The following is a 12973-nucleotide window of genomic DNA, read 5'->3' as shown; positions in this document are numbered from 1 at the left end:
TACTGGATCACGAGGGAAGCGACAGAAAAATGTTTTAATGAATTAAAAAAGAGATTCTATACATCAGCAATTAAAATGTCTCCATATAAAACCATGTGGATTCAGACTAAATGTCAATCAAACATTTCCATGTCTGACGCGACGAAACTGGAAGCAAACTGATCATCACCTTCATCTTCATCTCAGTCAATGCGGCTTAAAGACGTCCTGATCGGATTTGATATAATCTGACAGGACGGGTCGCACACACACTTGTTCTAGGTCGTCTCACACACACACACACACACACACACAAACACACACACACACACACGGTAACACACACAGCAACACTCACTTTGTTGCTGATGGACGACGTTTCTGCCTCTTGGATGACAAATAACGAAGGGAAGTGATGAAAGCTTCCATCGCTGCAGAAGATTTGAGTCGAAGAGGAGCCGCCCGTCTCATCGCCGCATGGTAGGAGTCCTTTAGTGAAGATAATGAATGAAGGAAGCGATTTAGGTTATGTCAATACAACTATTAGTATTAAGTTATGTTTACTATCTACTTGTTAAGCTTACATTTAGTTGTATTCACCTCAATTTGTAAAGTTATTCCAACTTAACAATGGCAAGTGGAATGAAGTTCGCTGTTACTTTTCTCCAAATCCTTCATTGTTCCAGAGAAGCAGCACCTCCTGGTCTTCCTCCTGGTCTTCCTCCTGGTCTTCCTCCTGGTCTTCCTCCTGGTCTTGGTCTTCCTCCTGGTCTTCCTCCTGGTCTTCCTCCTGGTGTTCCTCCTGGTCTCCTGAACTTTGAGATGCAACCACAGCGACGTGCCTTCATCTTCTTACCTCAAACATGGAGGCCTGCGCCTCCTCCTCCTCCTCCTCTGCTCCCTCCGTCCCTCCTCCGGCTCTTCCGGCTCCTCCTGGTCCTCCTGGTCTCCCTGTGTTCGCTGCCCCGCCCGGCTCGGGCCGCCTGGTTCCGGGTCGGCGTCGTGGGCCCGTGGGGGTGCGACCCTCTTTTCGCCAAGGCCCTCCCCAGCGTGGCGGCGCAGCTCGCCGTCAACCGCATCAACAAGGACCCCTTCCTGTCCCGCGCCGCCACGTTCGACTTCACCGTGCTGCAGGTGCGACGCCCGTCTCAGCCTGAATCGAATCAAACTGCCCGGTTGAGGCACCGATTCATTTATGCATCGATTGTTTCAGGAGCCGTGCGAGACATCGAGGGCGCTGGAGAAGTTCATCGGTTTCCACACCAAGGCGTCCGGCTACATCGGCCCGGCGAACCCCGGCTACTGCGACGCAGCTTCGATGCTGAGCAAAGGCTGGAACAAAGTAGGTCTCCTGAGGGAACTCGGGTTTTAGATGGACTTGAGGTTGGGTATGTGTGGTCACGTCACCTCTGCTGGCTCCTCCCATCAGGCCTTGTTTCCGTGGGGGTGTGTCGGCTACGACACGGACGACGTGCGGAGCCACCCGACCTTCGCCCGCTCCACGCCGAGGCCCACCTGGGTGCTGCTCAGCATCATAAAGTACTTCAGGTGGGCCAACGTCGCCATCATCTCCTCCTCAGAGGACGTCTGGGTGGAGACGGCCACCAAGGTTTGAATCTTTTGTTGTTTTTGTTGTAGATAAATCCAATAAAACTCTTACATGATGGCGGAACCCACTCTTTGCTGGGACATAGAACATATGAATATGAAGCTTCACTTTGCAGTAGTTTTGCGTCTCTTTGCGATCGTTTTGGTGGTTTTGTGTCTCTGAGATAATTTGTTCTCGTTTGTGGAGTTTTGTTTTTCTAAGCTTTAGTTTCACTTCATCTTGGGCCTTTTGGGAACCATTGGTGTTTTTGTCCATTTGTAGTAATATTTGTGTCTTCTTCAGTTGTTTTGTGTCTCTTTGAGATAATTTTGTGTCTCTTTGCTGTCGTTTTGCGTTTCTTTGTGGACATTGTGAGTCTCTTCTTGGCCTGTACGAGTTACCCCCACGGGCCTGTACACGTAGGCCCGTTCAGTAATTCATCCACGTCAATGTGTGGGTTGTCTCTGTCCCGTCCAGGTAGCTGATTCCTTGAGGACTCACGGCCTGCCGGTCCGACTGGTCAGTTTTATGGAGAACACGCCTCACGGCATCAGACGAACTCTGACGAAGCTCCGCAAGATGAAAGAAATACGACGTGAGCTCCAGTTTCCAGTATTTGTCCTACTTGCATATCGTGTTAAATGGATGAGACCTGCTCGTTCATCAGCGTCCTAATCTCAGCGTCCTAATCTCGTCCTAGTCGTGGTCCTCTGCATGCACTCGGCTCTGATCGGCGGCGGAGCCCAGAAGCAGCTCTTGGAGACGGCCTACGACATGCAGCTGATCGACGGCTCCCTGGTGTTCGTGCCCTACGACGCCCTGCTCTACAGCCTGCCCTACCGCAACGTGAGCTACCCGGCCCTGGAGAGCAGCCGCAAGCTGCTGCGGGCGTACGACGCCGTGCTCACCGTCACCGTCGACTCGCCCCGGGCGTCCTTCTACGAGGCCTACGGGGAGGCCGTGGCGAGGGGGGAGGTGGCCGGGACGTTGAAGCCTCAGCAGGTGATGCGTGGCGCGAGTAGAGAGGCCGGCGTTTTGTTGTGCACTGTTGTGACGCCCCCTTGAGCAAGGCAGCTCAATCTGCCCGTGTGTCCTGCAGGTGTCGCCACTCTTTGGCACCATCTACAGCTCCGTGCTCTTCATGGCTCACGCGGTGAGTCGGGTGAGGGAAGCTGGGGACTGGATGTCTGGGGGAAACCTGGCAAGACACACCGGCAACATGGACTTCCAGGTTATATTAATAATTATCATAACTTTATGTACTTTAGTCTAAAACAACAGGAAGGAAACTTATTTTCTGCTCCAAATTAGACACACGGTTGAAGAAATAGTCCTCAGCATATGTTTGTAGTCGCGTTTCTAGTATCCAAACCCAAAGATTGAAGTTCCCTGGCATGATAAAACATCTGACTCTACGTCTCAGGGCTTCAGTCACCGCATCAGAACCAACGGCTCCGGAGCGGCTCTGCTGGAGTACCTCATCCTGGACACGGACGGAGTCTCCTGGGAGCTGAGGCCCACACACAGGTGTGTGAGGAAACTACCTGCAGGCGGATGAGTTAAAGGGCCATACACACATTTTAAAGGGTCGCATTACTCTCAATATTACTTTTCTATTTTACTGTCTATTAGGTATGTTGGTATTACTTCGTATACACGTCATACTTATTCCTCTATTGTTCATATATGTTTGTATTTTTATTCTATTGTCTTTTTCTTTTTCTGTCGTTGTAAGAATTGTCCTCCGGGATTGTTAAAGTTCTGTCTTATCTTATTGATAACGTGATCGGATGGATTGACGACAGGATCGACATGGAGGCAGGTTTGGTGCGTTTCACGGGTCGAGAAATCCACTTCCCGCGAGGCTACGGACCCAGGAAGGACTCGTCCTGCTGGTTTACTCCTGGAGTCCTCTGCTCAGGGGGTTAGGAACACACACACACACACACACACACACACACACACACACACACACACACACACACACACACACACACACACCGTGCATCCATGTGTGAGACTTTTGATCTCATGTTTTCCTGCATCGGCACTACCAAAAAACTCTGTTTCTTCAAAAGAAAACACTTTGAATGTTTCCAGAAACACAACAGTAACAGTTGTTCTTGTCCCAGGCGTGGATCTGTTCTTGACCATCGGCATGTTCCTCGGAGCGATGGCCGCCTCTGTTTTCGGAGTGTCATTTTTTTACTGCATCAGGTAGAAAATCAAATCAAATCCTGTTTGTTGAGAAGATATTTTATTCAAATAATAATCATCATTTTGGTGTCAAAGAACACGTAGTTGTTTGTATTTGTTTCTGACTATCAATCCGAGTAAAGCAGCTTTTTGTAACGTGGATTTAATGCTCTGTCCCTTGTTGCTGCAGGCGGCGCATCATTCAGATCCGACTGGTTAAAGGTCCGAACAGGATCTTGCTGACGTTGGCCGACGTCACGTTCATCAACCCGTCGCTCAGCAATAAGGTCGGCCCCTCTCCGACGGACTCGTGCTTTTTCACTAAAACTATGCAGTATTGATTTATATTATATTATATATATTCATTATATTATTATATATTTTAATGAAGTAAATCCTAATTTCTTGAACACCTGAAGACTTTGTGTAGCTGAAGCTTTGGGGGGAAAGTAAGTAACTAGATACAGTTACTGTACTTCAAATGTTGAGGTACTTTTCTTGAGCATTAGTTTATACATCTACTAAATAGCAATGACAGGAAAGCATAATAGATCACTTTAGTTCGTAAGTTTAGAGATTTAGATTATTACTACAAAAAATATTATCAACAGATAAAATATCATTTAGATTAAGATACACAGCAGTACATGAAGTAATTAAAATGAGTTCCACTTTTACCAGATGAAACATGTGGAGCACATTAATGCATAAATAATCATAATTCATTAATTTATATATATATATATATATATATAAAAGCAACATTTTAATAAAGTTTTTCAGATGAATATACGTATGATAAAAAAGATAAAAATAAAATAAAAATAATTAGACAAATTAATTAATTAATTATTACTTTATTAACTTTTTAAATTTAATTTTAGTATTTCATTTCATTTTATTTAAATTGTTTTTATTCTTGAATGCAGGACTTTTATTTGTAACATAATCTTTCTACACAGTAGCATTGTTAAGTTAAATATTAAATCAGTAAATCACCTGAGTACTCCCTCCACCGCTGTACCGAGGTTGCCCTTAAAATCAGTTCAAACTGGAAGTGATGAAAAACTTGTTTGTCAAACGCTGAACGTCGTCTCCTTTATAGAAGCTGAGTCAGGACGACAGCGGAGCGAGCGGCACGAGGAGCGTATCAGACGCCCCGTCGCCGGTCTCCACCCAATCACCGGCCACCTACGAGAACTCCAACATCGTCGTCTTCGAGGTGAGACATCGATTTTAATATGCAGAACTCAATGACAAAGCTCCTGCCAGTCCTTTCTAAAACTGTAACGACCAAAGATGCACTTCATTCATTCACCTGTCAATCACAGTAAGCCCCGCCCTAAAGCATCCCCTGCTTTATGGTCTGTGTGACTCTAAATGGACCATAATGTACTAAATGAACATCATGCTGTATTGAAGAAGACTTGAAACTAGAGATTGAGACATAAACTCATGTTTACAATGTTTACTGAGGTAATAAATCAAGAGAGAAGTAGAGTCATTTTCTATAGACTTCTATACAACCAGAGGAGTCGCCCCCTGGTGGACACTAGAGAGAATGCAGCTTTAACACATGAAGCTTTGACTTCACTTTTCAGAACCGGAGGTTGCCGCCTGGTTTTAACTGAAATCAAACCATGTCACTGATCTTTCTGACTTCATGGGGGTCTACCACTAACTATAATGGAAACAACCAAGTCAATTGGATCATCACAACAGCGTCTTCACATGCAGTCTATGTTTTGTCTGTAAGGACCAGGGCTGTTGATGTTTCAACTAACAGGTCAAGAGAAATAATAACTACCATGAGAAGTAAAGTAAGAAAGCTGACGTTTGGTTGTTTCCTCTCCTACAGGGCGACTGGGCGTGGCTGAAGAGACTTCCCAATGGGTCGTTTAGCAGCATCCACCCCAAAACCAGCCATGTGTTTGAACTGGTACGTGACATCGTTGTGAGACAAAGAAAGTATCCATCGGCTTAACGCCGAGTCATGAAAAACACAGCTCATAGAACGCTGCTTTCTGCAGATGAAGGACATGCGTCACGAGAACGTGAACCCTTTCCTGGGCTTCTTCCTCGACTGCGGCGTGTTCGCCATCGTGACCGAGTTCTGCTCCAGAGGGAGTCTGGAGGACCTGCTGCTGAACGATGACGTCAAACTCGACTGGATGTTCAAGTCGTCGCTGCTGCTGGATTTAGTTAAGGTCAGCGTTGGTGTTTAACAAATCCCCCCAAGATATATAGTTGCAAAAACAATTCCGTCTGCTACTTCAGCACCACGGACAGCGTCGTGACTTAAAAAAGTACTAAAATGACATCTATCACCATAATAGACGATAGGTTTTCTGTCGTTCAGTGATTGATTCGTGGTGTAATCGTTTCAGACTCACTTGAGACTCACAGTACCAGTGCTTGTGCATCTCCTGTCTCAGGGTATGAAGTACCTCCACCACCGCGGCGTGGCCCACGCTCGTCTCAAGTCCCGTAACTGCGTGGTGGACGGGCGTTTTGTCCTGAAGGTGACCGACTACGGCTACAACGAGGTCCTGGAGGCCCAGAGGTTCCCCTACGTAGAACAACCTGCAGACGGTGAGAAGAGAAGAGAGAGCAGCTGAGATGAGGGAAACCATCTGTGTGAGTCGTAGCAAAACTAACGCGGCGCTTTGTGCCGCAGAGCTGCTGTGGACGGCTCCAGAGATCCTGAGGAGCGGGCAGCCGGAGGTCCACGGGACGCTGTCCGGAGACATTTACAGCTTCGCCATCATCATGCAGGAGGTGGTGATGAGAGGGCTTCCCTACTGCATGATGGACATGTCCGCCACAGGCAAGACAACAACTTCACCAACTGTGTTGGGAGTTCAGCACGCGTCCCAAATATTGTTTCTGTTAAGTTTACAAAAGCTCTTCCAAAGGGAACCGAACTCGCTGACAGTAATGCTCTTCTTCTCTTGCTCTTTTGATTTCCTCTGCCGTAAATTTAAAACAAACAGAGCTAGCAGATGTTACGCTAATGCTAATGGTTCAGTCGAATCCACAGCAGGAATCCACATATTTTGACGAATATTGGATGTTTGTGCTGCTGATGTTTAGAGTCTCCAGAGGATGTATCCTACGGACTTTGTTTCCTCCAGCGCCACCATGAGGTTGAAATATCTTCCCAACTCTTTTATTGATTTCCATGAAACTTAGTGCAGACATTCATGTCCCCCTCAGGATGAATTATAAAACCTTTGATGCTCATCCTGACCTTTTATTCAGCGCCATCCTCGAGTCAAACTTTTAATTTGTCCAATACTTTGGGTTTGTGACCAAATACCCGCAAACTGTCATTCCCATCTGCCTCAGTTGTACTGAACTATGATGTTGAATATTAGCATTTAAGCGTCAGTATGTTAGCTTAGCATGTTAGCATTATGGTGTTAGAATGCAGCTCAAACTCTCACAGAGGAGTAAAGCCTGTGTCTGGCGATAGACGAACAGTTAAAGGATCACACAGGCCTAAATGACGTACGCCAAACCGCTAGCACGGCTAACAGACAATGAGCGCGCGCACACACACACACACACACACACACACACACACAACGGCTGGTGTTTCTCTGTGTTTCAGAAATCATAGAGAAGCTGCGTAAGCCTCCTCCGCTGTTCCGCCCGGTGGTGAGTTCAGACTACGCTCCTTCAGAGTGCATCCAGCTGATGAACCAGTGCTGGAGCGAGCAGCCAGACAAGAGGCTGAGCTTTGAGGAGATCTTTGACCAGGTAGATACACGATGCTTTACTTCAAACACAATATCAACCTCTAAATGTTACAAAATATCCTGTTAGCTGGTGTGAAACTGATATACCAGTGTCGATTTGTTGGTGCTGGTTGCTTTATTTTTTTATTTGAAGCTCTACTACAGAGGACTGAACCAATCCACTGTTCCTTCAATAAACTGCTCATATTTAACAAATTGTCATGAAATGTTGCTTTTACGTTGTTTTAAAATCCTAAAATAATACAGAAACTGGAAGGTTGCGACATATTGGATTGAAAATTGTCTATTTTTTTTTGTTGAAATCAATTTGGAAGTCAATAATATTTGGGAATATATTCATTCTGATGGTATAAAGGTGAGGATACCGTCTGAAGGGGTCTGTTGCTGATACTGGACTGAAGTAGTTGAACTTCTTGTAATTCTCTGTATTTCCGGTCTTTTATTCCTTCCTCTCCCTTCAGTTTAAGAACAACAACAAGGGGAAGAAGACCAACATCATCGACTCCATGCTGAGGATGATGGAGCAGTACTCGTCCAACCTGGAGGAGCTGATCCGGGAGCGAACGGAGGAGCTGGAGATCGAGAAACAGAAGACGGAGAAGCTGCTGACTCAGATGCTGCCTCCGTGAGTTGACGTAGATTCAAACACGCTGAGAAGGTTGTAGAAGAGATGACGTATGTTCGTAGGCCAACGAGAAGTTAGGATCGTTACCTGGACAGAAATCCAAAGGGATTTGGGATGATTGCAGAAAGTAAGAAGTTTTGTGGCGTGTTTTGTTTCAATGGAAGACAGAAACATCACAAATCGTATGAACCGTCTCGCGTCCCGTCTTCTGCGCTGCAGGTCCGTGGCCGAGGTTTTGAAGGTGGGCGGGACAGTCGAACCGGAGCACTTTGACTGCGTGTCGCTTTACTTCAGCGACATCGTCGGCTTCACCACCATCTCGGCCAACAGCGAGCCCATCGAGGTGGTCGACCTGCTCAACGACCTGTACACCATCTTTGACGCCATCATAGGGAACCATGATGTCTACAAGGTGCCGCGCTTTGATCTCTTATCTTTATATGTCAGCATTGTGGCGGTAAATCACATTACTTCACAGCTGCTGTTCGTCCTCCTGCAGGTGGAGACTATCGGCGACGCTTACATGGTGGCGTCGGGTGTTCCCGTCCTTAACGACAACCGGCACGCTGCAGAGATCGCCAACATGGCGCTGGACATCCTGAGCGCCGTGGGAACCTTCAAAATGAGACACATGCCCGACGTTCCTGTGAGGATTCGCATCGGACTACACACAGGTGAGGCAGGAGGGCCGGAGAAAATGAATCGCCGGGTCAATTTGCGTCTATTGTACCCGGTACAGGGTCAACGTGACCCTCTATCAATGGGTAGTGTTTCATATCTCACGAGACAATGGGTTGTTTTGATGATATTTATTTAACAAGATGACCACAACCAAAAAACAAGATGGCGACAAACAAAGAGCAAGAAGCTGACGACCAAAAAACAAAATGACGACGACCAAAACGCTGCTCAAGGCTTTAAAACAACCAATGGGTGACGTTTATTCCAATAAACAGTCTGAGGCATTAATGTATAGAAATAATGGACGTCACACAAGTGAAGGGTGTCACTGCCTTGTTATAACTTCAGTTAACTTTCGCTCTGTGTGTTCCAGGTCCGTGTGTAGCAGGCGTGGTAGGTCTCACCATGCCGCGCTACTGTCTCTTTGGAGACACAGTGACCACCGCCTCTCGTATGGAGTCCAGCGGGTTGCGTAAGTACAAAAATAAGTGTTTATGGATGAAATAATCTCGTTTTTTTTAAAACAATTAATCGTGTCGCAAAATTCTTCGAACATTTTTCTAAAAACCAGAGAAAGCATGTCTTCCTGCAAATTTGACCAGACGTCGACAATTCTTCCGTCTTGTTCTAATCCATTTCATTGTGTTCTTGTTCCTTGTTGTTGCTTTGCTGCAGCCTGCAGGATCCACGTCCACCAGAGTACCGTGAAAGTCCTGCGCGACCTAAATCTCGGCTACAATTTTGAGTTGAGAGGGAAGAATGAAGTGAAGGTACGACGCGTTTAGTCGAGGGGGATTTCTGCATGGTTGGAGTGCAGTCTGTACACTCAGTATGTGTCTCTTTCTCAGGGGAAAGGAGTCGAGGAGACCTACTGGCTCGTAGGGAAAGAAGGATTTAACAAACCACTTCCTGTTCCTCCAGAAGTCAAAACCAAGTAGGAGCATTTCAGTTGTCTGCTTCATTCTTCGCCCTCTTTTTATTCCTAACACCTCAACTATGTTTCACCCAGTAAGTTCTGAGTCCTGCACTGGTTCGCCTTCATCAACCCATGCTGGCCAGTCAACCCCGAGAATGATTCCCAGACGTGTGTATGTTTCTTATAAACATCAGGTTTTGGTGGCAGAAACAGAATCAAAGAGTTCTCGCTGAGATTTCTTTGCACAAAGTCTCAGAAATAGTACTGGAAGAAAAAAAGCCAGAGACCAAATACTTTCATACTTAACGTCGAAGAAGGTCTTTTGTGTGTGTGTGTGTGTGTGTGTGTGTGTGTGTGTGTGTGTGTGTGTGTGTGTGTGTGTGTGTGTGTGTGTGTGTGTGTGTGTGTGTGTGCTGTGTTCACGCTGTTCACTTCGTCCCAACAGGCAAATGGCCCACGGCTTGCAGATGGCCGAGATCGCCCAGTACAAGAAACGGAAAGCCGAGAAGCAACACCAGCAGGAACAGCTTGCAAAGAAGAAAAACTGAGGTAATGCTGTGCATTGTAAAAACAACATGTATGACATCGCTGGCTTGGTTGGCAACACGACTCATTCTTTGGCAAATACTTGTCGGCATGAACTGTCTCGAGGTGTCACTGCAGTGTGTTTGCATTCAGCTGCATCTTGATTACGAGGAAGAAACGTTGGCCACAATGAGAAGCCGCTGCTCAAACGTTGGGTTCTGGTACAAAAAGAAAAGTGCTTTTATTTTGAAAACGAGACATCCATCTTAAGACTGCAGGTGGGATTTCAAACTACGACAGTGATGTTGTACCAGGCCGTGGTCCTGACCAGATGTTTCCTGCTGCACGGTCTTTGCTTTTCTTTTGAGTTGGTTTCTAATCAAGATCCAAGTAAATGCACATAAAGCACAGAGACATTCAGACGTGGGGGCTTCATGTCCATAAATTAAAAATCTTTCCCGCTTTCATCAGAAGGGGGAGAAATACCATCTTTGGTGAGTTGGTCACCAACAAAACTCAGTTCTTCTACTTCACAAGTTTTGAAAACGTGTAACTTTCTCCATGTTGCCGTTCAACCCGACGTCACGTCGACTTATTGTGTTGTCGGGTAACTTAGCTCGTGGTAGCTCATTGTTTCTTCCCTTTGTCCTCCCCCCTCCTCACTCTCGCCCTCCTGCGTCTGCCACCACATCAGCGTCTCCAAGAACGAGTCGCAGGACGTGAAGCATCTGCTTCAGAAGGCGGTGAAGAAGATCACTCACGTCCGCGTCGTCACTCAACTCTACGTGCCCGAAGACGACGGCAACGGCCTGAAGGACAACATTAAACTCTGAGCGGACGTGATGGAGGAGAAGAGGAGAACTTCAGGTCAAGATTTAAGATTAGAAATCATCCTTATGAAATTCATCCGCTGTGAACAAGTTCCCAGGAGGAGAGATCGTGAAAGTGTTCATTCAGATTATCGCCACGTGTGTCGGGGTGTTAGCGGCGCGAGGAGATGAAGTCGTGCGTTAGAGGCCGAGGAAGTGGCGACTCAGCAGAGCGCGGATCTACGGAAGACCGTCTGTCAGCAGCGGCTTATCTCCTGCTCGTTTCCTTCTCCCTCGATTCCTTGTTCCTCCGTTTGAAGGGAAGGAGAGGAAAGTGTCAGAAAATAGTGAAACTGTTTCCCAGAGTTCAAGGTGACGTCTTCAGGTTTCTTCTTTTGATTCACTGACAGTGAAACAAGAGAGGAAAGGAAACAAGAGAGAGGAAAGGAAACAAGAGAGGAGTGGACGATAAAATAGTGTCATCTTAAATATTGTTTGACATTTGAATCGTCTTGCAGGCATTTATTTACTGTTTCATTCGTTATATGAGTTGGAAATGATCCTGAACGTGATCAGAGAGTCATTTAAATGTTTCTCTCTTTGTAGCGTTGAGTCCACTTTTCTTCTGTAACCACACGCAATAAACCTTTTGGTGCTTGAATTCAGTGGTGTGTGTGTGTGTGTGTGTGTGTGTGTGCGCGCGCGTGCGTCTCGTCCTGTGAATCAGTGATTATTTAAACAAACCCACAGCGCCCTCTAGTGACGCAACATTAATGTGAACCTTATTTCTGATGTGTTTAAAGTGTATATACTGCTACGCAGCATGCTCTACATTCCGACGTACACACGTCGTCAACACATTGCAGCTTAAACTTTGACCCTCAAAGCATTATGGGTCAGGAAAGCCAGGAGCGCATGCTGGCTTGCAAACTGCAGAATGCATAGTGGCATCAGGACATCATGAAGGGAATACAGGTGAACAGAACACACGTCAGCAGTGTGTTTAACGATGAATTTGCCACAGCCCGTGATTCCCGGAGGACTTACGCTGTTGTCCGCGCGCTGATGGCGGTTTGTTCGTGGGCAGGAAAGGGATCGTGTAGATTATGATACGGTGATGTGGAACAAGGAGGAATATATGGATTGGAGCGATTACAGAACATTGAGGAATGGGAGATGAGATGCGGATTAACTGCCGTCAGATGAGACTCACAGAGACATAAGTCCAGCCCATGAAAGCTGAAATAAATAATAAATATGCACATGAACACAAATGTGGAACTTATTATTTGGAGCAGTGGTTTCCTGCTTCTTGCTACAAGTTAAAGGTTTCCTGGTTTGCTAACGTGAGTTAAAACCAGAACTGCAAGCCACTCATTGTGTCAACCTGAACATCTTTCAAACTCAAAGAATTTGTCCATTTAGAACTTTTATTGGCGTCTAGAGATTCATTACTGACACATTTTCTTTCATATTGGTGTTCATCTTTGCTGTTGTTGTCCTTTACTTGCTCAGGAAGCTGTCACACAGAGAGCCAGGCTCTAGTTTCTCACATTGACATGCATTCATACCTTGAAACCGCTCCTCCACCTCATGCTGCCGGTCCGGGGATCGAACTCTGAGTGATCCTGCAGAAGCACAAACATGGTGATGTGAGACGAAGGGAATCGAACAGAAGAAACCATCAATCTGGGAGGAAAAACAGTTTGTTTTTATCTAAAAACAAAACAAAAAACTGTTCAACATCTCAAGAAAACAAGCACAGGAAGCAGGAAAAGTGTGTGTTTAAATATGGATATCTTTTTATCACAATGCAATAACAGCGCAATGTTGATGTCCTTTAATTGCAGGCACAAAAACACACTTAATATATTTGTACAGCATTTGTTTTGA

The 12973-nt window shown here is 46.0% G+C and overlaps 1 protein-coding gene across 1 annotated transcript; it reads left to right on the top strand.

The window, feature by feature from the left end:
- Positions 1 to 609: 609 nt before the first annotated feature.
- Positions 610 to 11104, top strand: gc2 (guanylyl cyclase 2; the record flags this gene model as incomplete). Its single annotated transcript, XM_079295829.1, has 24 exons — positions 610 to 1113; positions 1193 to 1321; positions 1409 to 1588; positions 2045 to 2162; positions 2268 to 2569; positions 2667 to 2798; positions 2991 to 3094; positions 3373 to 3491; positions 3700 to 3784; positions 3954 to 4050; positions 4869 to 4985; positions 5622 to 5702; positions 5794 to 5970; positions 6199 to 6355; positions 6441 to 6590; positions 7377 to 7525; positions 7986 to 8149; positions 8369 to 8561; positions 8649 to 8823; positions 9204 to 9302; positions 9506 to 9600; positions 9679 to 9764; positions 10192 to 10254; positions 10966 to 11104. The coding sequence occupies 24 exons, from the start codon at positions 610 to 612 to the stop codon at positions 11102 to 11104; spliced, it is 3615 nt and encodes a 1204-aa protein (XP_079151955.1).
- Between the last annotated feature and the right edge of the window lie 1869 nt (positions 11105 to 12973).

This window comes from Melanostigma gelatinosum (assembly GCF_949748355.1).
Source record: "Melanostigma gelatinosum genome assembly, chromosome: 23".
NCBI classification, from domain to species: Eukaryota; Metazoa; Chordata; class Actinopteri; order Perciformes; family Zoarcidae; genus Melanostigma; species Melanostigma gelatinosum.
This window is presented reverse-complemented; position numbering and strand designations above follow the sequence as displayed.